Consider the following 25,530-nt stretch of genomic DNA (forward strand, 5'->3'; position numbering starts at 1 on the left):
TGTGAAAGATTGAAATGTGGCATCCTAAGCCTTTTATTGAAAATTAATTTTTTATACTTAATTTAAATCAACTGCAAAAATCATTCATAAATAATTTATTTTATTCAGAATCTAAAATTTGGGTTTAGGGTGTTACATTAATGGTATCAAAGACTAATTTATCTAATCAAACATTTATAAATTTATAGAAGTTTGATGTCTATGCTTCATGTGGGAGTTCATCAGCCAAATAGAAGTGCATATCACACATAACTGCAGGGAGAAATTCATTTTTATATATTGATTCTACGGGTTACAGTTTCACCATCATTAATCTTCATTGAACCTAGTTTTGGATAACATACAGACTTTCCAACAAGGTAACCTTCCTCATTCCCTGCTTCTTTTCCCGTTCCATATGTTGGTGTCGATGTACACAAAGTCCTTCCATCCTAATTAATTAATGTAAAAGAAAAAAATTAATAAAGCATTATCACAAGATTAATTTAACTATATATGGAATCAAGAAAATTTATTATCGTTTAAGAAATACATTGAGAAAACATAACCAAATTTAACAAAATTTAGTCAAATGAATAATATTAAACTTTACCTGTCCGTATAATGTTGCATTAATAACACCTGTATGCGCATGACCAGAGGCGTAGATAAGATAACCACCTCTCTTCATTGGGATGCTTGCTTTTTGAACGTGGTAAAGGTTTGTACTATTATTTTTTGAAATAGTAAACTCTGCCTGTAATAAATTTAGAAATCTTTGTGGATCACTTGTTTCTAACTTGCAAAGTAATAAAAAAAAAACTATTATCATCAGGTTTAAGAAATTATCTTCTTTTGTTTTTACATGCAAATGATAGTTTTTAGTATTCTATGATAGTAAATAGAGTTTTAATGAGCCTCCTACAAAAGTTTTCGAACCCAATCGCTTAAGCCACATATTGGTCACGGCATAATTTAATTAACCACAAAGAAACAAAAAATTTAAATTATTTACTTACCTGACAATCGTGGATTGTTTCAGAACCATTTTTTGTTACCCGATCAGTGACGTCAAGTACATAAAATCTAACTGGAATTTGGTGTTGGTCCCAGTTAACCCAGGTTATGTTGTACCTTATGGCAAGATTTCTCCTTGGTGCTTGAAATCCCTTTATCATTTTGCACTGAAACTTATCTTGGCAACAAAGGACTCCTGCTTTATATTCGGGAGTCACTTTTCCATGGAATCCAACTGTCACATCATAAAAATTTGCAGGGAGATTAAACTGGTCACACCTACATTGAATACAAATTTTCTTATTTTCAGCTCCTCGTGTATCAATGACCAGCAGACCCAACAACCATTGCTCTTCCCACCCTTCTGTAATATCTACAGGGTTACCTATTTCAACCTCAAATGGATAAGGAAGTTTTGTACTTGTTCCTCGCGTTTCACTTCCAGAACTCCATTGATGTGGAAGAATACCCTTGTTGCATGTTCCATCATTTCTTTTGTAAATGAGATCCCCAGAAGGTTTGGTATGATCATTTGGATCTTGTGACACTGACATATTCTTCTTTATAATATATTTTAAAATATACCAATGATGAATGTAAGTTTCATGCAATGGTAGTTTCATCAACTAGATCAACATCAACGCTCTTAATTCCAACATGACCCTTTGGAAACTCAATATTATACATTTGTTTATCTGCGACTTCTCCAGGCCCCACTTCAAACGATTTTGACCAATATGTTGTTGATTGGATAACTTTTGGAGATTGTGGTTGTGAATAAGTTGTGCTTGATAGCATCAAAAGTATTGATAAAGAGAAAATAAACGATTTAGAGATTAATCTCATGTTTACCTGCACATAAATGATTATTGTTATAATCATTAGTTATGGTTAATGCTTCTATTGTTATTATTTTCTGTAAATTAATAAACGAAAATAACGTAGCGAATATTTTTTCCTTCTTGAATTCCTTGGAATTGAAGTTAAAAACTTGTAGAATTCAATTTTGTGAAGATGTGGAGATCTTGCATGTTGCCTTCTTTTATAGTTGAAATCTAAAATATTGGCATAACTTTGACGTGTAGATATTGCATGTTTCATACTTTTTTTAACAATCCCAACACATATGTTGACTCCCATTTTTAGGTGTCTGAGGTGTTTTAATATATTGTTAAGTAGTTTAACAACAAAAAAGTCGTTAAGAATTTATCAGAAAATCTAAAAATGCAAGTCATTTAGAAAATTCCTTTTATCATGCTATTTTTGGAAATAAAAAGTTTATTTTGAATACATCTCAACAAAATATTTTACTTAACAATATTAATTAGTTAGAGATATTGGTTGTTATATTTTTCATTTGAAAAAAAAAATGATCCATACCTAATAATTTTTTTTTTTACAAAAGTAAAATAATCGTTACTATATACTCGTTAACCGCTGGATAAATATATAGTCATTTTTAATATACAATAATACAATATATCTCGCAATATCTTCTGGTGTCACCCTTTATCAATTATCATTGCAAATAAAATTCAAGAGAATTTTATATTATTTTTATATTTTACATATATGAGATATTACTTTATATGTTTTTTTTTTGTGGTGATTGGGATTTGAACCCTAAACCTTGCATATATTATGCATTGTCCATACCACTGAGCTAAGCTCACGAGGACCTTTTAAGTTTTAATAATACATTAAAATTTCAACAACAAAAAATCAGGGAATATGACTTTCTAAAAACAAAAATTTCTTAGTGATATTAGTTATTATATTTTATTTTTTTAATAAAAATATGTATACAACAACTGATGCAAGTACTAATGATACGTTTACCATAATTAAACAAAACCTTAGTGAGTCTACTTGGCAGAGATTGCTGTCAAAATTGATTTAAAGGATTATATTTTCATCTTACTCTCTTATTTCAATAGTTTCAAAGTAAAAAATTTCATAAAATTAAAAAACAAATAAACACGAAAAGATTATTAAGGTAGTTCTTCTTAATAGAAGTAAAGGAACATAATCACTCTCTGGGTTAGGGATGACAGTAGATATTATTATTATTGACCTCCTCCAGTTGAACAAATATGATATTCGTGTCCACGACATGTTCATGCGGGTATCCATTAAATTGGTAATATGTGGAATTTAAGGTATTCGAAAATACTTTCAGCTATCAATGGAAAATATAAAATTTTTTATAGAAAAATTGGGTTTATTTATAAAAATAAATTGTAACTTCCTTGAGTTTATTTAGTCATTTTTAAAGACATAAAAAATATTAACACAAAAATATTCACACATTTCATTCTCGATTTAACGACAAAATTTCTAACCAAAACAAAATACATCACACTCATTTTCTTCTTCATTTTTCGACAAAATATAGTATGTTTATTAATTTATTAACAGGTTCAAATAATCGCTGACACGAGTACAATTAAACCGCATATGTCAACTAATTAATCATTAGTTGAGATATTCATTTATTTTGAAGCTTATAATTACATCAATGTTAGGTTTTTTTAGCAAATAATAACAGAATTCATAGTATTATCGTTTTCACATAATATTCTAACTAAAAATATATTGTTTTTTTTAGGTAAGCTAGGAGAAAGGACAGACAACACGAGGAAAGAACGACATTCCAACAACGACATCAATATATTGTAAAATATTGAATATTTAACAGAATTTAATATTGAATCTTATTCAAGAAAGCCGTTAAACACTATACAAGAATTGTTCTCCAGGAGAAATATAATATTATAATTATAATTAAATATACTAACTCTCTTACATAGTGTTGAGAGTAGTGGCCACAATAAGTCGGATTTTTTTATATGTGGATTGCCCTGAGTGTTGCATCGTGAGGTATTAGTATATGTGTGGGAGAAATATATCAACAAGGGTGTGAATATGTTATGCGTCTTAAAAGATATATCATTCATCTTGAATTGTGTATGTAATTGCTTGAGCCTCCATAAGAGACTGAGCATATTATCATCTGTGTCATATCATGGGAGGAGATGTCTTCCAGATAACTTGTGTGTACCTATTTATTGGTTTTTATGTTCATTTCTTAAGTATAAATTGATTTTCCTAGGATTAGGTAATCACATGTGTTCTATGTCTTGCAACGTAAATTCCATGTTGAATCGGTTGCCTTATGTTCTTCTTTAGGATAACATTATTAGGGACGTTCTCACAAGCCTTTTACATGGTTACTATGTTCTTAAGTGTTTCAGATTCTAGTTTAAGTGCATCTATTTGTCAATGCATCCAAACATCTCATTTTAGGACTAGTAAGAACAAAACACCATTGGTCGAAATTTATCACATTTCCATGCATTATAAGATGCGGATTCGTGATTATACGATATATATATACATACTCATTGTTCTTATTACTTATGTATTATCTTTCATGTTTTTTGACTAATCATCCCTTCATTATGTGTGTGCATGTTTACGAAAGTACAATTTTTGTAGATTGTCGGTCGATGATTCAAATTGGGTATGGAATGTGTCCATGGTATATTATATAGTCTTGAACAATTTTGTGGAAGGTAAAACAATTGGATCAATAGTATTATTTTACAAACTATTTTAGAGAGAAAGCCAATTGTCTATTTGATAAACCTTGGTTCCTTTCGCTCCAAGATATTTTAATTTAAGACTTCATATAAATATTTTGTGAAAGATTGAAATGTGGCATCCTAAGCCTTTTATTGAAAATTAATTTTTTATACTTAATTTAAATGAACTGCAAAAATCATTCATAAATAATTTATTTTATTCAGAATCTAAAATTTGGGTTTAGGGTGTTACATTAATGGTATCAAAGACTAATTTATCTAATCAAACATTTATAAATTCATAGAAGTTTGATGTCTATGCTTCATGTGGCAGTTCATCAGCCAAATAGAAGTGCATATCTCCCATAACTGCAGGGAGAAATTCATTTTTATATATTGATTCTACGGTCACAGTTTCACCATCATTAATCTTCATTGAACCTAGTTTTGGATAACATACAGACATTCCAACAAGGTAACCTTCCTCATTCCCGGCTTCTTTTCCCGTTCCATATGTTGGTGTCGATGTACACAAAGTCCTTCCATCCTAATTAATTAATGTAAAAGAAAAAAATTAGTAAAGCATTATCACAAGATTAATTTAACTATATATGGAATCAAGAAAATTTATTATCGTTTAAGAAATACATTGAGAAAACATAACCAAATTTAACAAAATTTAGTCAAATGAATAATATTAAACTTTACATGTCCGTATAATGTTGCATTAATAACACCTGTATGCGCATGACCAGAGGCGTAGATAAGATAACCACCTCTCTTCATTGGGATGCTTGCTTTTTGAACGTGGTAAAGGTTTGTACTATTATTTTTTGAAATAGTAAACTCTGCCTGTAATCAATTTAGAAATCTTTGTGGATCACTTGTTTCTAACTTGCAATGTAATAAAAAAAAACTATTATCATCAGGTTTAAGAAATTATCTTCTTTTGTTTTTACTAGCAAATGATAGTTTTTAGTATTCTATGAGAGTAAATAGAGTTTTAATGAGCCTCCTACTAAGGTTTTCGAACCCAATCGCTTAAGCCACATATTGGTCACGACATAATTTAATTAACCACAAAAAACAAAACAAAAAATTTAAATTATTTACTTACCTGACAATCGTGGATTGTTTCAGAACCATTTTTTGTTACCCGATCAGTGACGTCAAGTACATAAAATCTAACTGGAATTTGGTGTTGGTCCCAGTTAACCCAGGTTATGTTGTACCATATGGCAAGATTTCTCCTTGGTGCTTGAAATCCCTTTATCATTTTGCACTGAAACTTATCTTGGCAACAAAGGACTCCTGCTTTATATTCGGGAGTCACTTTTCCATGGAATCCAACTGTCACATCATAAAAATTTGCAGGGAGATTAAACTGGTCACACCTACATTGAATACAAATTTTCTTATTTTCAGCTCCTCGTGTATCAATGACCAGCAGACCCAACAACCATTGCTCTTCCCACCCTTCTGTAATATCTACAGGGTTACCTATTTCAACCTCAAATGGATAAGGAAGTTTTGTACTTGTTCCTCGCGTTTCACTTCCAGAACTCCATTGATGTGGAAGAATACCCTTGTTGCATGTTCCATCATTTCTTTTGTAAATGAGATCCCCAGAAGGTTTGGTATGATCATTTGGATCTTGTGACACTGACATATTCTTCTTTATAATATATTTTAAAATATACCAATGATGAATGTAAGTTTCATGCAATGGTACAGAGTTTCCATGTTCATCAACTAGATCAACATCAACGCTCTTAATTCCAACATGACCCTTTGGAAACTCAATATTATACATTTGTTTATCTGCGACTTCTCCAGGCCCCACTTCAAACGCTTTTGACAAATATGTTGTTGATTGGATAACTTTTGGAGATTGTGGTTGTGAATAAGTTGTGCTTGATAGCATCAAAAGTATTGATAAAGAGAAAATAAACGATTTAGAGATTAATCTCATGTTGACCTGCACACAAATGATTATTGTTACATCATTAGTTATGGTTAATGCTTCTATTGTTATTATTTTCTGTAAATTAATAAACGAAAATACCATAGCGAATATTTTTTTCCTTCTTGAATTCCTTGGAATTGAAGTTAAAAACTTGTAGAATTCAATTTTGTGAAGATGTGGAGATCTTGCATGTTGCCTTCTTTTATAGTTGAAATCTAAAATATGTGCATAATTTTGACGTGTAGATATTGCATGTTTCATACTTTTTTTAACAATCCCAACACATATGTTGACTCCCATTTTTAGGTGTCTGAGGTGTTTTAATATATTGTTAAGTAGTTTAACAACAAAAAAGTCGTTAAGAATTTATCAGAAAATCTAAAAATGCAAGTCATTTAGAAAATTCCTTTTATCATGCTATTTTTGGAAATAAAAAGTTTATTTTGAATACATCTCAACAAAATATTTTACTTAACAATATTAATTAGTTAGAGATATTGGTTGTTATATTTTTCATTTGAAAAAAAATGATCCATACTTGATAATTTTTTTTTTACAAAAGTAAAATAATCGTTATTGTGTATACTCGTTAACCGTTTGATAAATATATAGTCATTTTTAATATACAATAATAAAATATTTCTCGCAATATCTTGTGGTGTCACCCTTTATCAATTAGGCTTAATTGATACTTTGATCCCTTAACTTAATTCTTTTTTTCAAAATGGTCCCATAACTTTAAAACATCTCAATTTGGTCCCCTATTTATACTTCCGTCAATCAAGTTAGTCCTCTCCGTTAGTTTTTTTGCCAACACCGTTAATCCTTGCCATGTATTTTGTAAGACCCATAATTTAGCTGCGACTAAATTTAGGGCTTTGTATTTTGTTTTGATGTTTTCTTTGTCAATAAATGACATTTTGTCGAAAAATTATTTTGATTCCAAAACTATTATTTTGAATGGAAACTTGAAAGAGCAAGTTAGTTATGTGAGATATAGGAATGACTCACATATATTGTTTTTCTATTCTGGGTGATTGAGTATGATTTTCATGATGTTTGTTAAGAATGATTATGTTTTTGTGACTTGAGTTAAGGGGAATGCATGAGTATGTGTTTTTCTTAATCTTGTTGAGCATTTTTGCGAGTTTGGGAATTCGGGTAGAATCAAATATGAATTCGCCTGCAAATGAAATATTAATGGACCTTGAGAGTCATTATATTCATCCAGGGAATTTACTATTCGTTTTGGGAATTTAGCAACATCATATCTGCTGGTTGAGAAAAATTTCGAAAAAGAAAATATTAGAGAATGAATAGTGGTTTTTGAGTAAGGAGACAATTCTAAGATGTTTGAGACTGGTTAGAAGTTCATCAGAGTTAGGATAGAACTTTGTCAGTTACGTGTACCTTGAACCGCGAGAACCGGGTCCGGTTTATTTCCAAAACCAAAACTCTATAAATAGAGGTTCATGCCACTTTTTATCAAAAAAATCAAGACTTTCTCTCTCTTCTCTCTCTCATTTCCGCAACTTTTCTTTCCTCCACCGTTCCGGGGCCGTAACTTCTTCGTTCCTTGTCTGAATCGCGCAAACGAGATATCAAAACGAAGCCCTTGACGATTCCTATCTTCTCACGCATGATTCACGGTCAATACATGAGGTATTCCTCCCTGTTTTCCTCTTTTAAATCTCGGTTTTGAGCATTTGTGGGTGTAAGGTGTCGAGTTTCGATTTTCTTGCGTGATGTTACGTATTAATGTTGTTGGGTAAGTTCGTATGAGTATAGATCTGAAAGAAAATTTACGATCCGTTCATTTTAAAATTTTACTGTTCTTGGAAAAGTGTTGAAATGTAAATTTTATTTGATATATATGCTTTAGACGAGAAAACAAGTTGATTCAACCGATTAGGTTTTGAAAGATGTTGTCTGGACGAAAGGGCTGAACCGTGCAAGGGTATTTTCGTCATTTTAAAACTATTAAATTGTAAAAATGAGTTTATAAGTGGATTCGCGTCGTCGAGACGGTCAAAATGGACCTATGGTTTGCAACGTTCCGATGACGAATGAATTTATTATGATTTTCTGAAAATAATGTGTCTGAGCTGACGCTGGAAGTGACTGCTGACACTATCAGAGTTCGAATATTTTTATGCTTGAACTGTTGAGTGGTGAAAATATTTTGTCTGTGAATTTGTGTTAGGTTGACTGAGCCAGAGGCTCTGGTATGCAATGTAAACACAAAGGAGACTCTGTCGAAAATTCGTCAGATACATTTTATCTTATTTTCGAGTGGTTTTAAAAAGAGGTTTCAAAACGGATAATATTTTGGGATTCACCTGAACATGAAAAGTATTTGTCAAATTGTTTGGAAATCTTTAAGGTCTCTCAGAAGACTTAGAGTATTTGAGAAAATATTTTCTTGGGTGATTTCAAGGAAGAATACTATTTAAATTAGTCTCGTCGAAGTGTTTGGAAGTGTTTTAGAAACACTGTTATTTTGAGATTTTGTCTTGACAACAAAATGATTTGTATAATTGAGTATTTGAAATAAAAGTTTCTGATGGGAAAGAGTTTCTTGGACTCACTTTTGGAAAGTTTATGGTCATGATAAGACTTAAAGTATTTTCAAGGATTTTGAGACGAAGGCTCTTTTGGAAAACATTTTATTTAAGTTTTTGGAATTATTGAAGTTGATCATATTTCTGAGTGAGTTGAATTTCGCCTAGAACGGGTAGAATGCTTTAGAGCCGATATTTACCTAAGTCACTGTATCTGCTAGGATACTTAGCTCGAGGGTTTAGAGATGTTCCTGTTGTAGATGCTTACGAGTGTAGAGCAGTACGTTGTAAGGAATGCTTTGCTCAGGTAAAGGCACTTTCTTGAAACTCCATAGTTACTTAAATGCCTGAATGGTTTACGTGCTATTGTGTGTATTGTGAATATAATATGTTAAGTGAATGTGTTTGCCCAATGTGGGATTTGTTTGCAATCAATGTGATTATGATATGTTGATGTGCTTTGCTTTCATATGATTTGTGAATAAATATATGAAATGTCTGTTGATATGTTAAAAGTTGTAATCCTCATGGTTTAGCCTGTGTGACATTTTCTAGCCTTTGTGGTATACATGCCTTCGTGGTGTAGCCTTTGTGGCGTTATTCAGCCTGTATGGATTGATCTATTCTAGTGCCATTTGAATAAAACACCTCTATGGTGGCATTTGTGGTGATAACACCTTAGTGGTGGCCTTTGTGGTGATATTCAAAGTCCAGTGTCATTTTAATAAAACACCTCTATGGTGGCCTTTGTGGTGATAACACCTTAGTGGTGGCCTTTGTGGTGATATTCAAAGTCCAGTGTCATTTGAATGAAACACCTCTGTGGTGGCCTTTGTGGTGATAACACCTTAGTGGTGGCCTTTGTGGTGATATTCAATCCTAGAGTCATTTGAATGTAACACCCCTGTGGTGGCCAATGTGGCGATATTCAATTCCGGAATCAGTTTCATGTGATGACCCGTGATAGGTGTCACACTCATATTGAGTCTGCATTTGCTAGGATAATTGTGCATCATTATATTTTAATTGAGGAATGTTTATGTTGATGCTATTTACCATGCTAGTATGTTATGCCTTCAATATTTTTGTAATTATGTTGTTTTTAGATCGTGACCCTTTACATTAATTCGTGGATCGGGCTTTGCCCCAGATCCAAATAGGGAGTGTGCTTTGCGGGAATAGCAAAGGCTTTGGAGGTGTAGCAGTTTGGCAGTCAGGCTTGATGACATTGGAAGGATCTTGTACCATGTCATCCCAGTTCAGAGTTAAGGATCAGCTTAGATGTTTTACTTGTGGTGTCTTATGTTTATGTATTTTTACTTCTTTTGTTTTGGCACCGTTGTAAATGATACTACCATGAGAAATGACTACTCGAATACTATTTTATGCTTTCGTAGTGCATGATTTGATATTAAAAGCTCATTGCCTAATATTGTTTTGTAAAATGTGACATTTGATTCAAATTGTCTTGTTGGTAATGCTTTCCAAATATTTTACTTACTCTGTTTTTAAATTAAAGACGATCTTGAATCCTTTAGTACATGGCATTGAGTTGTTTTAAAAAGAAAAAAATGCACTCGTGTTTTGAAAATCGGGCTGTTACATTGTGGTATCAGAGCATGGTAGTAGATTTACTTCTAGGGCTGTGAGTCGGGTGTCCTAAGCTGATCAAGAGTCGGGTTTAGTACGCATAAGTGCTTGGTGTCCTTTTGTGCTTTGTTTTGCTTTGGGCCAAATATGATATGCCTATTTAGTTGTTTATTCCTTTATGCGGAGAAATGTGTTTTAGCACCTTAGTAGAAAGAGTAGTTAGAAGCTAAAGCATTAGTCGATTGTCGTCGACGATTGTTCTTGATCCTCTTTAGATGCAATGGTCCAATGAGGACAAGTTTGCAGTAAGTTAGAACTGAGAAGAGATCATATTAGTACCAAGGTTTAGGAGCTACCTTGATTGACAGCCACGAGTGTTATGTTGAGATCGGTGAACGCTCTATTGATGGAAGGTGTCTTGGAAAGAGAAAAGTTTGAGAAACTTTGAAGAAGGCATTTGATGTATTATTTGGTGAATTTCAAGATGAAAGAGAATGGAGTTAGTAATTGGTGAGGTGATGTGACTACCATGGTGGTGTATTAAGCAAAGCTGTCATTTGTGACAAATGTGAAGTATTGGATACGAGCGAAGGTGCTTGTTTTGGAGCTAAAGGGGGAGCTGCACATTGAAGTGAGCCGACTTCATAATTTGGATTTGGAGACTTAGAAATTTCTATTGTTGGTCTCGTGACCAGAATGGTTAGAAACTAAGTGTTGTGCAGATGGGTGTTGACCTCTGTACGATCTAATAGAATAGGAAGTATTGAAGTTGTTTGAGAATGAGCGTTGAGGCTTTGTGCAGTTACGTGAGTGTAACTTGTTGGATGTTGTTGTATAAACTTCAGGAGTCGATCTTGGATCTATGAGCTATCTTCAGTTGTTGGGTAATAGTTGGAAGTATTAATTAAGAAAACAGTGGAACTTTGTTGTAGTGTCGAGTTTGTAGACTGTTAAGATTATTGAGCACCAGTATAGTTTGAATATTTAGAACGCTTGGGTGAAGTTAGAGTGATGGTTTGATTGATAACCCTGAGGCGGTTGGATCTTAAGTTAGAGATTTTATCAGCTAGATTTGGGGTGGTGAACCAAGAGATACATTGGACTTAATATGTAGTGATTCATCTTGGATGATGTGGAAGTGAATTGAATATTAAGGGAACTTGAATAGGACTTATTCCACGACTAAGTGTGAACAATGTGATTCACTTATCAGATTGTTACATGGTTAGATTGGTTGTTCTTGAACAAGTGTTGAATTTTGGTCAGGAGTTTCAATTGTTTGTGAGATAAGTAGTCTGTGGTTTCAGCAGTACTTTAGTTTGAATTCGTGAAGTCAAGGTTTGGGATTAAGTATTCTTTGAGAGCAACCAAATAATTCACTAGAAGGTGACGAAATTCAAGATTGCACTTGGTAATATTTTGATATGTAACAGGAGAAAGTGTGTACAGGAAATATGGGAATCTAAGGAAACTAATTTTGGATGAAGGTTATGAGAATAAGATGGGAGTTCGTCAATGAGTGTAGAAGTGTGTCTGCGATGGTAACCAAAAGTTATGCATAAAAGATGGATTCTTTTGGGATAAAAGGATTCCATGATCTTTGGTTAGGTCGTGGTGACTCAAGTGAGATGGGAAAATTGCAAGATTATGCCACTACCACAATAGTCAGTGGAGAAATGGGAAATTGGGAACATGCACATATAAGAAATAAACCAAGATAACTGTCAATCAGTTGAGGTTTTGGATTTGACCAGGGAGTCAAAAGGTATGAAGTTGAGGAATTTGCAAAGAGGGTAGTGCCTACAAAGTAGTTACTCGACAGGTTAGTGTTCGGCATGGACGAGAGAGTAAAGGCAGTCTAAGAATTGAGGAAATGTTGGAATCAAAAGGAAATTTAAGTGACTACAGTGATGGACTCCGCCAAGGTTTGGGATGCGTTATGAGTGTTAGATGGAAGATATGATCCCTTGCAAGATTGAGAATTTGTGAAGGAATTGTTACACATGATTTGGAACTTGCCACTATGGTATTGAATTTTGGACTTAAGGGCATTGTTTCATCGTTGTTAACAATGTATATTTATTGTGTGTAGCTGACTGAAAAAGTAAGTACTTTTCAGTGGAAGAGCTCAAGTCTGGTAAGGAATGATTGCAGGAAATCCATGAGGATGTTGAAGTTGTACTTACGAGTTTCAGAAAGGTAGGATGAAGGAGTTCTAAGTACAGTTATGAGGATTTCGTCTATGATGAAACAGTTAGTGAAGTATACCAAGACGTGATATAAGCACGTTAAGAAACCAATGATTTGAGATGTGGGCAACATGGATAGTTGAACATTGATGAAAATGGAAGTGTTTCAACATATATTTTGGATATGGAATTTCATGAGAATCCCGAAAGTTGAAATGGGTTAAGATTGATATGGATTGTTGAGAAGAAAATAGGAGGTTATGAGAGAAAGACTTGTTTGTGACATCACATGGTTATTGAAGGAAAGTATAAAGATTTCATGTGAGGATAAATGTTGATCCGATGAAGAAAAACATTTTTGGTTAAGGTATGTTGCTACAAGTTAGGTGTTGATCTTGAGACTTAAGATGTTAAGGCGTGATGTGAGTATTGGTAATCTTGGACGAAAATACGATGTAAATATTGTTATAGTATGACTTTAAAGGTGAAACAATGCATTGTTAAGCATTGAGTATGACGTTAGTTGTAACATTTTGGTCCATTTAAGATGGTGGTTGTTTAAACTTGTCAACAAGTTTTGAATTTTTAATAGGATTCTTATGTGAAGAGATTCATATCAGTATAGTTGTGTGACTGGAGTAAGTCAAAAAGGTATGAATATTAATAAGGGATGAAAATTCTCTATAGAGGTGGCAACTTCGTGGTTCTTGTATCAACTTCGTGCTCGGAGTAGTAGTCAATGTTTGTGTATTTTGTCTTGGACGTGGCGAATGTTCTACACTTGATAGCAATTCGAGAGGTTTATGTAGTTTTGAGGCCTCAACTGAGAGGAAAACTAATGGATGATGAGGCCTGAAGAAAATTGAAGAGAGAATTTTCGTTAAGAGATGTGATTAAAATGATAGATATGGAAAACTAAAGGAGTATAGCGCTTGAATTGAGGATCTTAACCTTGTATGAGGCTTGATAAAGCAATTTTGAGAATATTGGGAGGTTCTTAGTCGAGTGTTAGAGGTTGTTCTTCACCTGCAAGAAGCAAGATAACTATAGAAACTAGTGGAAATTGATGTTTATGTTGGAATGATTAGATTCCTTGTGCCTCAGGATAGCCCTGAGTGCGGATTGCAAGAAACATTATTACAGTTTGGTTAAGATCGTCTACGCCACCATCACGACTGCTAGCTATCTATTGACAAATTAGGGAACTGATCATCCTTAATGTGTTGTTGATAGAAAGTGAACATCATGTTGAATGGAACAAGTCAATCTTATCCAGTGTTGTAGTGTGAAATTTTTGGAGGGTAGACGTGGAGACATCAAGAATTTTGATTGTGGACCTAGGATCTTGAGGGACCTAGTGTTGTATTTATGTGTTCTTTGAGGTGATCCTAAGTGGAGTACTCGAGTTGTGATGTCTAGATGTGTGTCTAGAGTTTGAAGTCTATACGACTTTGTAAAGGGTCACAGTAGGTGTATTGTCATGTCATTGTTGGTAGTAGTAATGACTAGATAAGTTGTTACTATTATCTTAGTTTCGAGGACGAAACTTCTTTTTAGAGGGTAGTAATGTAAGACCCATAATTTAGCTACGACTAAATTTAGGGCTTTGTATTTTGTTTTGATGTTTTCTTTGTCAATAAATGACATTTTGTCGAAAAATTATTTTGATTCCAAAACTATTATTTTGAATGGAAACTTGAAAGAGCAAGTTAGTTATGTGAGATATAGGAATGACTCACATATATTGTTTTTCTATTCTGGGTGATTGAGTATGATTTTCATGATGTTTGTTAAGAATGATTATGTTTTTGTGACTTGAGTTAAGGGGAATGCATGAGTATGTGTTTTTCTTAATCTTGTTGAGCATTTTTGCGAGTTTGGGAATTCGGTTAGAATCAAATATGAATTCGCCTGCAAATGAAATATTAATGGACCTTGAGAGTCATTATATTCATCCAGGGAATTTAGCAACATCATATCTGCTGGTTGAGAAAAATTTCGAAAAGAAAATATTAGAGAATGAATAGTGGTTTTTGAGTAAGGAGACAATTCTAATATGTTCGAGACTGGTTAGAAGTTCATCAGAGTTAGGATAGAACTTTGTCAGTTACGTGTACCTTGAACCGCGAGAACCGGGTCCGGTTTATTTCCAAAACCAAAACTCTATAAATAGAGGTTCATGCCACTTTTTATCAACAAAATCAAGACTTTCTCTCTCTTCTCTCTCTCATTTCCGCAACTTTTCTTTCCACCACCGTTCCGGGGCCGTAACTTCTTCGTTCCTTGTCCGAATCGCGCAAACGAGATATCAAAACGAAGCCCTTGACGATTCCTATCTTCTCACGCGTGATTCACGGTCAATAGATGAGGTATTCCTCCCTGTTTTCCTCTTTTAAATCTCGGTTTTGAGCATTTGTGGGTGTAAGGTGTCGAGTTTCGATTTTCTTGCGTGATGTTATGTATTAATGTTGTTGGGTAAGTTCGTATGAGTATAGATCTGAAAGAAAATTTACGATCCGTTCATTTTAAAATTTTACTGTTCTTGGAAAAGTGTTGAAATGTAAATTTTATTTGATATATATGCTTTAGACGAGAAAACAAGTTGATTCAACCGATTAGGTTTTGAAAGATGTTGTCTGGACGAAAGGGCTGAACCGTGAAAGGGTATTTTCGTCATTTTAAAACTATTAAATTGTGAAAATGAGTTTAGAAGTGGATTCGCGTCGTCGAGACGGTCGAAATGGACCTATGGTTTGCAACGTTCCGATGACGAATGAATTTATTATGATTTTCTGAAAATAATGTGTCTGAGCTGACGCTGGAAGTGACTGCTGACACTATCAGAGTTCGAATAGTTTTATGTTTGAACTGTTGAGTGGTGAAAATATTTTGTCTGTGAATTTGTGTTAGGTTGACTGAGCCAGAGGCTCTGGTATGCAATGTAAACACAAAGGAGACTCTGTCGAAAATTCGTCAGATACATTTTATCTTATTTTCGAGTGGTTTTGAAAAGAGGTTTCAAAACGGATAATATTTTGGGATTCACCTGAACATGAAAAGTATTTGTCAAATTGTTTGGAAATCTTTAAGGTCTCTCAGAAGACTTAGAGTATTTGAGAAAATATTTTCTTGGGTGATTTCAAGGAAGAATACTATTTAAATTAGTCTCGTCGAAGTGTTTGGAAGTGTTTTAGAAACACTGTTATTTTGAGATTTTGTCTTGACAACAAAATGATTTGTATAATTGAGTATTTGAAATAAAAGTTTCTGATGGGAAAGAGTTTCTTGGACTCACTTTTGGAAAGTTTATGGTCATGATAAGACTTAAAGTATTTTCAAGGATTTTGAGACGAAAGCTCTTTTGGAAAACATTTTATTTAAGTTTTTGGAATTATTGAAGTTGATCATATTTCTGAGTGAGTTTATTTCGCCTAGAACGGGTAGAATGCTTTAGAGCCGATATTTACCTAAGTCACTGTATCTGCTAGGATACTTAGCTCGAGGGTTTAGAGATGTTCCTGTTGTAGATGCTTACGAGTGTAGAGCAGTACGTTGTAAGGAATGCTTTGTTCAGGTAAGGGCACTTTCTTGAAACTCCATAGTTACTTAAATGCCTGAATGGTTTACGTGCTATTGTGTGTATTGTGAATATAATATGTTAAGTGAATGTGTTTGCCCAATGTGGGATTTGTTTGCAATCAATGTGATTATGATATGTTGATGTGCTTTGCTTTCATATGATTTGTGAATAAATATATGAAATGTCTGTTGATATGTTAAAAGTTGTAATCCTCATGGTTTAGCCTGTGTGGCATTTTCTAGCCTTTGTGGTATACATGCCTTCGTGGTGTAGCCTTTGTGGCGTTATTCAGCCTGTATGGATTGATCTATTCTAGTGTCATTTGAATAAAACACCTCTATGGTGGCCTTTGTGGTGATAACACCTTAGTGGTGGCCTTTGTGGTGATATTCAAAGTCCAGTGTCATTTGAATAAAACACCTCTATGGTGGCCTTTGTGGTGATAACACCTTAGTGGTGGCCTTTGTGGTGATATTCAAAGTCCAGTGTCATTTGAATGAAACACCTCTGTGGTGGCCTTTGTGGTGATAACACCTTAGTGGTGGCCTTTGTGGTGATATTCAATCCTAGAGTCATTTGAATGTAACACCCCTGTGGTGGCCAATGTGGCGATATTCAATTCCGGAATCAGTTTCATGTGACGACCCGTGATAGGTGTCACACTCATATTGAGTCTGCATTTGCTAGGTAATTGTGCATCATTATATTTTAATTGAGGAATGTTTATGTTGATGCTATTTACCATGCTAGTATGTTATGCCTTCAATATTTTTGTAATTATGTTGTTTTTAGATCGTGACCCTTTACATTAATTCGTGGATCGGGCTTTGCCCCATATCTAAATAGGGAGTGTGCTTTGCGGGAATAGCAAAGGCTTTGGAGGTGTAGCAGTTTGGCAGTCAGGCTTGATGCCATTGGAAGGATCTTGTACCCTGTCATCCCAGTTCAGAGTTAAGGATCAGCTTAGATGTTTTACTTGTGGTGTCTTATGTTTATGTATTTTTACTTCTTTTGTTTTGGCACCGCTGTAAATGATACTACCATGAGAAATGGCTACTCGAATACTATTTTATGCTTTCGTAGTGCATGATTTGATATTAAAAGCTCATTGCCTAATATTGTTTTGTAAAATGTGACATTTGATTCAAATTGTCTTGTTGGTAATGCTTTCCAAATATTTTACTTACTCTGTTTTTAAATTAAAGACGATCTTGAATCCTTTAGTACATGGCATTGAGTTGTTTTAAAAAGAAAAAAATGCACTTGTGTTTTGAAAATCGGGCTGTTACATTGTGGTATCAGAGCATGGTAGTAGATTTACTTCAAGGGCTGTGAGTTGGGTGTCCTAAGCTGATCAAGAGTCGGGTTTAGTACGCATAAGTGCTTGGTGTCCTTTTGTGCTTTGTTTTGCTTCGGGCCAAATATGATATGCCTATTTAGTTGTTTATTCCTTGATGCGGAGAAATGTGTTTTAGCACCTTAGTAGAAAGAGTAGTTAGAAGCTAAAGCATTAGTCGATTGTCGTCGACGATTGTTCTTGATCCTCTTTAGATGCAATGGTCCAATGAGGACAAGTTTGCAGTAAGTCAGAACTGAGAAGAGATCATATTAGTACCAAGGTTTGGGAGCTACCTTGATTGACAGCCACGAGTGTTATGTTGAGATCGGTGAACGCTCTATTGATGGAAGGTGTCTTGGAAAGAGAAAAGTTTGAGAAACTTTGAAGAAGGCATTTGATGTATTCTTTGGTGAATTTCAAGATGAAAGAGAATGGAGTTGGTAATTGGTGAGGTGATGTGGCTACCATGGTGGTGCATTAAGCAAAGCTGTCATTTGTGACAAATGTGAAGTCTTGGATACGAGCGAAGGTGCTTGTTTTGGAGCTAAAGGGGGAGCTGCACATTGAAGTGAGCCGACTTCATAATTTGGATTTGGAGACTTAGAAATTTCTATTGTTGGTCTCGTGACCAGAATGGTTAGAAACTAAGTGTTGTGCAGATGGGTGTTGACCTCTGTATGATCTAAGAGAATAGGAAGTATCGAAGTTGTTTGAGAATGAGCGTTGAGGCTTTGTGCAGTTACGCGAGTGTAACTTGTTGGATGTTGTTGTATAAACTTTAGGAGTCGATCTTGGATCTATGAGCTATCTTCAGTTGTTGGGTAATAGTTGGAAGTATTAATTAAGAAAACAGTGGAACTTTGTTGTAGTGTCGAGTTTGTAGACTGTTAAGATTATTGAGCACCAGTATAGTTTGAATATTTAGAACGCTTTGGTGAAGTTAGAGTGATGGTTTGATTGATAACCCTGAGGCGGTTGGATCTTAAGTTAGAGATTTTATCAGCTAGATTTGGGGTGGTGAACCAAGAGATACATTGGACTTAATATGTAGTGATTCATCTTGGATGATGTGGAAGTGAATTGAATATTAAGGGAACTTGAATAGGACTTATTCCACGACTAAGTGTGAACAATGTGTTTCACTTATCAGATTGTTACATGGTTAGATTGGTTGTTCTTGAACAAGTGCTGAATTTTGGTCAAGAGTTTCAATTGTTTGTGAGATAAGTAGTCTGTGGTTTCAGCAGTACTTTAGTTTGAAGTCGTGAAGTCAAGGTTTGGGATTAAGTATTCTTTGAGAGCAACCAAATAATTCACTAGAAGGTGACGAAATTCAAGATTGCACTTGGTAATATTTTGATATGTAACAGGAGAAAGTGTGTACAGGAAATATGGGAATCTAAGGAAACTAATTTTGGATGAAGGTTATGAGAATAAGATGGGAGTTCGTCAATGAGTGTAGAAGTGTGTCTGCGATGGTAACCAAAAGTTGTGCATAAAAGATGGATTCTTTTGGGATAAAAGGATTCCATGATCTTTGGTTAGGTCGTGGTGACTCAAGTGAGATAGGAAAATTGCAAGATTATGTCACTACCACAATAGTCAGTGGAGAAATGGGAAATTGGGAACATGCACATATAAGAAATAAACCAAGATAACTGTCAATCAGTTGAGGTTTTGGATTTGACCAGGGAGTCAAAAGGTATAGAGTTGAGGAATTTGCAAAGAGGGTAGTGCCTACAAAGTAGTTACTCGACAGGTTAGTGTTCGGCATGGACGAGAGAGTAAAGGCAGTCTAAGAATTGAGGAAATGTTGGAATCAAAAGGAAATTTAAGTGACTACAGTGATGGACTCCGCCAAGGTTTGGGATGCGTTATGAGTGTTAGATGGAAGATATGATCCCTTGCAAGATTGAGAATTTGTGTAGGAATTGTTACACATGATTTGGAACTTGCCACTATGGTATTGAATTTTGGACTTAAGGGCATTGTTTCATCGATGTTAACAATGTATATTTATTGTGTGTAGCTGACTGAAAAAGTAAGTACTTTTCAGTGGAAGAGCTCAAGTCTGGTAAGGAATGATTGCAGGAAATCCATGAGGATGTTGAAGTTGTACTTATGAGTTTCAAAAAGGTAGGATGAAGGAGTTCTAAGTACAGTTATGAGGATTTCGTCTATGATGAAACAGTTAGTGAAGTATACCAAGACGTGATATAAGCACGTTAAGAAACCAATGATTTGAGATGTGGGCAACATGGATAGTTGAACATTGATGAAAATGGAAGTGTTTCAACATATATTTTGGATATGGAATTTCATGAGAATCCCGAAAGTTGAAATGGGTTAAGATTGATATGGAATATTGAGAAGAAAATAGGAGGTTATGAGAGAAAGACTTGTTTGTGACATCACATGGTTATTGAAGGAAAGTATAAAGATTTCAAGTGAGGATAAATGTTGATCCGATGAAGAAAAACATTTTTGGTTAAGGTATGTTGCTACAAGTTAGGTGTTGATCTTGAGACTTAAGATGCTAAGGCGTGATGTGAGTATTGGTAATCTTGGACGAAAATACGATGTAAATATTGTCATAGTATGACTTTAAAGGTGAAACAATGTATTGTTAAGCATTGAGTATGACGTTAGTTGTAACATTTTGGTCCATTTAAGATGGTGGTTGTTTAAACTTGTCAACAAGTTTTGAATTTTTAATAGGATTCTTATGTGAAGAGATTCATATCAGTATAGTTGTGTGACTGGAGTAAGTCAAAAAGGTATGAATATTAATAAGGGATGAAAATTCTCTATAGAGGTGGCAACTTCGTGGTTCTTGTATCAACTTCGTGCTCGGAGTAGTAGTCAATGTTTGTGTATTTTGTCTTGGACGTGGCGAATGTTCTACACTTGATAGCAATTCGAGAGGTTTATGTAGTTTTGAGGCCTCAACTGAGAGGAAAACTAATGGATGATGAGGCCTGAAGAAAATTGAAGAGAGAATTTTCGTTAAGAGATGTGATTAAAATGATAGATATGGAAAACTAAAGGAGTATAGCGCTTGAATTGAGGATCTTAACCTTGTATGAGGCTTGATAAAGCAATTTTGAGAATATTGGGAGGTTCTTAGTCGAGTGTTAGAGGTTGTTCTTCACCTGCAAGAAGCAAGATAACTATAGAAACTAGTGGAAATTGATGTTTATGTTGGAATGATTAGATTCCTTGTGCCTCAGGATAGCCCTGAGTGCGGATTGCAAGAAACATTATTACAGTTTGGTTAAGATCGTCTACGCCACCATCACGACTGCTAGCTATCTATTGACAAATTAGGGAACTGATCATCCTTAATGTGTTGTTGATAGAAAGTGAACATCATGTTGAATGGAACAAGTCAATCTTATCCAGTGTTGTAGTGTGAAATTTTTGGAGGGTAGACGTGGAGACATCAAGAATTTTGATTGTGGACCTAGGATCTTGAGGGACCTAGTGTTGTATTTATGTGTTCTTTGAGGTGATCCTAAGTGGAGTACTCGAGTTGTGATGTCTAGATGTGTGTCTAGAGTTTGAAGTCTATACGACTTTGTAAAGGGTCACAGTAGGTGTATTGTCATGTCATTGTTGGTAGTAGTAATGACTAGATAAGTTGTTACTATTATCTTAGTTTCGAGGACGAAACTTCTTTTTAGAGGGTAGTAATGTAAGACCCATAATTTAGCTACGACTAAATTTAGGGCTTTGTATTTTGTTTTGATGTTTTCTTTGTCAATAAATGACATTTTGTCGAAAAATTATTTTGATTCCAAAACTATTATTTTGAATGGAAACTTGAAAGAGCAAGTTAGTTATGTGAGATATAGGAATGACTCACATATATTGTTTTTCTATTCTGGGTGATTGAGTATGATTTTCATGATGTTTGTTAAGAATGATTATGTTTTTGTGACTTGAGTTAAGGGGAATGCATGAGTATGTGTTTTTCTTAATCTTGTTGAGCATTTTTGCGAGTTTGGGAATTCGGGTAGAATCAAATATGAATTCGCCTGCAAATGAAATATTAATGGACCTTGAGAGTCATTATATTCATCCAGGGAATTTACTATTCGTTTTGGGAATTTAGCAACATCATATCTGCTGGTTGAGAAAAATTTCGAAAAGAAAATATTAGAGAATGAATAGTGGTTTTTGAGTAAGGAGACAATTCTAAGATGTTTGAGACTGGTTAGAAGTTCATCAGAGTTAGGATAGAACTTTGTCAGTTACGTGTACCTTGAACCGCGAGAACCGGGTCCGGTTTATTTCCAAAACCAAAACTCTATAAATAGAGGTTCATGCCACTTTTTATCAAAAAAATCAAGACTTTCTCTCTCTTCTCTCTCTCATTTCCGCAACTTTTCTTTCCTCCACCGTTCCGGGGCCGTAACTTCTTCGTTCCTTGTCCGAATCGCGCAAACGAGATATCAAAACGAAGCCCTTGACGATTCCTATCTTCTCACGCGTGATTCACGGTCAATAGATGAGGTATTCCTCCCTGTTTTCCTCTTTTAAATCTCGGTTTTGAGCATTTGTGGGTGTAAGGTGTTGAGTTTCGATTTTCTTGCGTGATGTTATGTATTAATGTTGTTGGATAAGTTCGTATGAGTATAGATCTGAAAGAAAATTTACGATCCGTTCATTTTAAAATTTTACTATTCTTGGAAAAGTGTTGAAATGTAAATTTTATTTGATATATATGCTTTAGACGAGAAAACAAGTTGATTCAACCAATTAGGTTTTGAAAGATGTTGTCTGGACGAAAGGGATGAACCGTGCAAGGGTATTTTCGTCATTTTAAAACTATTAAATTGTGAAAATGAGTTTAGAAGTGGATTCGCGTCGTCGAGACGGTCGAAATGGACCTATGGTTTGCAACGTTCCGATGACGAATGAATTTATTATGATTTTCTGAAAATAATGTGTCTGAGCTGACGCTGGAAGTGACTGCTGACACTATCAGAGTTCAAATATTTTTCTGTTTGAACTGTTGAGTGGTGAAAATATTTTGTCTGTGAATTTGTGTTAAGTTGACTGAGCCAGAGGCTCTGGTATGCAATGTAAACACAAAGGAGACTCTGTCGAAAATTCGTCAGATACATTTTATCTTATTTTCGAGTGGTTTTGAAAAGAGGTTTCAAAACGGATAATATTTTGGGATTCACCTGAACATGAAAAGTATTTGTCAAATTGTTTGGAAATCTTTAAGGTCTCTCAGAAGACTTAGAGTATTTGAGAAAATATTTTCTTGGGTGATTTCAAGGAAGAATACTATTTAAATTAGTCTCGTCGAAGTGTTTGGAAGTGTTTTAGAAACACTGTTATTTTGAGATTTTGTCTTGACAACAAAATGATTTGTATAATTGAGTATTTGAAATAAAAGTTTCTGATGGGAAAGAGTTTCTTGGACTCACTTTTGGAAAGTTTATGGTCATGATAAGACTTAAAGTATTTTCAAGGATTTTGAGACGAAGGCTCTTTTGGAAAACATTTTATTTAAGTTTTTGGAATTATTGAAGTTGATCATATTTCTGAGTGAGTTGAATTTCGCCTAGAACGGGTAGAATGCTTTAGAGCCGATATTTACCTAAGTCACTGTATCTGCTAGGATACTTAGCTCGAGGGTTTAGAGATGTTCCTGTTGTAGATGCTTACGAGTGTAGAGCAGTACGTTGTAAGGAATGCTTTGTTCAGGTAAGGGCACTTTCTTGAAACTCCATAGTTACTTAAATGCCTGAATGGTTTACGTGCTATTGTGTGTATTGTGAATATAATATGTTAAGTGAATGTGTTTGCCCAATGTGGGATTTGTTTGCAATCAATGTGATTATGATATGTTGATGTGCTTTGCTTTCATATAATTTGTGAATAATTATATGAAATGTCTGTTGATATGTTAAAAGTTGTAATCCTCATGGTTTAGCCTGTGTGGCATTTTCTAGCCTTTGTGGTATACATGCCTTCGTGGTGTAGCCTTTGTGGCGTTATTCAGCCTGTATGGATTGATCTATTCTAGTGTCATTTGAATAAAACACCTCTATGGTGGCCTTTGTGGTGATAACACCTTAGTGGTGGCCTTTGTGGTGATATTCAAAGTCCAGTGTCATTTGAATAAAACACCTCTATGGTGGCCTTTGTGGTGATAACACCTTAGTGGTGGCCTTAATGGTGATATTCAAAGTCCAGTGTCATTTGAATGAAACACCTCTGTGGTGGCCTTTGTGGTGATAACACCTTAGTGGTGGCCTTTGTGGTGATATTCAATTCTAGAGTCATTTGAATGTAACACCCCTGTGGTGGCCAATGTGGCGATATTCAATTCCGGAATCAGTTTCATGTGACGACCCGTGATAGGTGTCACACTCATATTGAGTCTGCATTTGCTAGGATAATTGTGCATCATTATATTTTAATTGAGGAATGTTTATGTTGATGCTATTTACCATGCTAGTATGTTATGCCTTCAATATTTTTGTAATTATGTTGTTTTTAGATCGTGACCCTTTACATTAATTCGTGGATCGGGCTTTGCCCCATATCCAAATAGGGAGTGTGCTTTGCGGGAATAGCAAAGGCTTTGGAGGTGTAGCAGTTTGGCAGTCAGGCTTGATGCCATTGGAAGGATCTTGTACCCTGTCATCCCAGTTCAGAGTTAAGGATCAGCTTAGATGTTTTAGTTGTGGTGTCTTATGTTTATGTATTTTTACTTCTTTTGTTTTGGCACCGCTGTAAATGATACTACCATGAGAAATGACTACTCGAATACTATTTTATGCTTTCGTAGTGCATGATTTGATATTAAAAGCTCATTGCCTAATATTGTTTTGTAAAATGTGACATTTGATTCAAATTGTCTTGTTGGTAATGCTTTCCAAATATTTTACTTACTCTGTTTTTAAATTAAAGACGATCTTGAATCCTTTAGTACATGGCATTGAGTTGTTTTAAAAAGAAAAAAATGCACTCGTGTTTTGAAAATCGGGCTGTTACATTGTGGTATCAGAGCATGGTAGTAGATTTACTTCAAGGGCTGTGAGTCGGGTGTCCTAAGCTGATCAAGAGTTGGGTTTAGTACGCATAAGTGCTTGGTGTCCTTTTGTGCTTTGTTTTGTTTTGGGCCAAATATGATATGCCTATTTAGTTGTTTATTCCTTGATGCGGAGAAATGTGTTTTAGCACCTTAGTAGAAAGAGTAGTTAGAAGCTAAAGCATTAGTCGATTGTCGTCGACGATTGTTCTTGATCCTCTTTAGATGCAATGGTCCAATGAGGACAAGTTTGCAGTTAGTTAGAACTGAGAAGAGATCATATTAGTACCAAGGTTTGGGAGCTACCTTGATTGACAGCCACGAGTGTTATGTTGAGATCGGTGAACGCTCTATTGATGGAAGGTGTCTTGGAAAGAGAAAAGTTTGAGAAACTTTGAAGAAGGCATTTGATGTATTCTTTGGTGAATTTCAAGATGAAAGAGAATGGAGTTGGTAATTGGTGAGGTGATGTGACTACCATGGTGGTGCATTAAGCAAAGCTGTCATTTGTGACAAATGTGAAGTCTTGGATACGAGCGAAGGTGCTTGTTTTGGAGCTAAAGGGGGAGCTGCACATTGAAGTGAGCCGACTTCATAATTTGGATTTGGAGACTTAGAAATTTCTATTGTTGGTCTCGTGACCAGAATGGTTAGAAACTAAGTGTTGTGCA

At 34.7% G+C, this 25,530-nt stretch overlaps 1 protein-coding gene, 3 long non-coding RNA genes and 1 pseudogene across 4 annotated transcripts; 3 read left to right on the forward strand and 2 right to left on the reverse strand.

Moving 5' to 3' along the window:
• Window positions 1–199: 199 nt before the first annotated feature.
• Window positions 200–1,842, reverse strand: LOC146915591 (uncharacterized; annotated as a pseudogene).
• Window positions 1,843–4,777: 2,935 nt separating this feature from the next.
• On the reverse strand, window positions 4,778–6,552 carry LOC146915592 (uncharacterized). Its single transcript, XM_085716501.1, has 3 exons — window positions 5,698–6,552; window positions 5,289–5,432; window positions 4,778–5,127 (listed from the first exon to the last, which is right to left on the reverse strand). The coding sequence occupies exons 1-3, from the start codon at window positions 6,550–6,552 to the stop codon at window positions 4,897–4,899; spliced, it is 1,230 nt and encodes a 409-aa protein (XP_085572627.1). The 3' UTR covers window positions 4,778–4,896.
• Window positions 6,553–8,854: 2,302 nt separating this feature from the next.
• Window positions 8,855–10,570, forward strand: LOC146915593 (uncharacterized). Its single transcript, XR_015013373.1, has 2 exons — window positions 8,855–9,414; window positions 10,268–10,570. It is a non-coding gene; the product is annotated as an uncharacterized LOC146915593 (long non-coding RNA).
• Window positions 10,571–15,139: 4,569 nt separating this feature from the next.
• LOC146915594 (uncharacterized) lies at window positions 15,140–17,615 on the forward strand. The gene is made up of 3 exons (XR_015014672.1): window positions 15,140–15,255; window positions 16,375–16,460; window positions 17,313–17,615. It is a non-coding gene; the product is annotated as an uncharacterized LOC146915594 (long non-coding RNA).
• A 4,353-nt stretch (window positions 17,616–21,968) lies between these two features.
• Window positions 21,969–24,682, forward strand: LOC146915595 (uncharacterized). Its single transcript, XR_015014673.1, has 3 exons — window positions 21,969–22,320; window positions 23,441–23,526; window positions 24,380–24,682. It is a non-coding gene; the product is annotated as an uncharacterized LOC146915595 (long non-coding RNA).
• Window positions 24,683–25,530: the final 848 nt, after the last annotated feature.

This window comes from Medicago sativa, chromosome 6 (assembly GCF_051527215.1).
Source record: "Medicago sativa cultivar Bolivia chromosome 6, Bolivia_mono, whole genome shotgun sequence".
NCBI classification, from domain to species: Eukaryota; Viridiplantae; Streptophyta; class Magnoliopsida; order Fabales; family Fabaceae; genus Medicago; species Medicago sativa.

Coding starts and splice junctions, on each gene's coding strand:
- LOC146915592 (XM_085716501.1), bottom strand. CDS start 6,552: ATGAGATTAATCTCTAAATCGTTTATTTTCTCTTTATCAATACTTTTG. Junction 5,433..5,697: donor AAACAATCCACGATTGTCAG/GTAAGTAAATAA, acceptor AATTGATTACAG/GCAGAGTTTACTATTTCAAA. Junction 5,128..5,288: donor ATGCAACATTATACGGACAT/GTAAAGTTTAAT, acceptor TTAATTAATTAG/GATGGAAGGACTTTGTGTAC.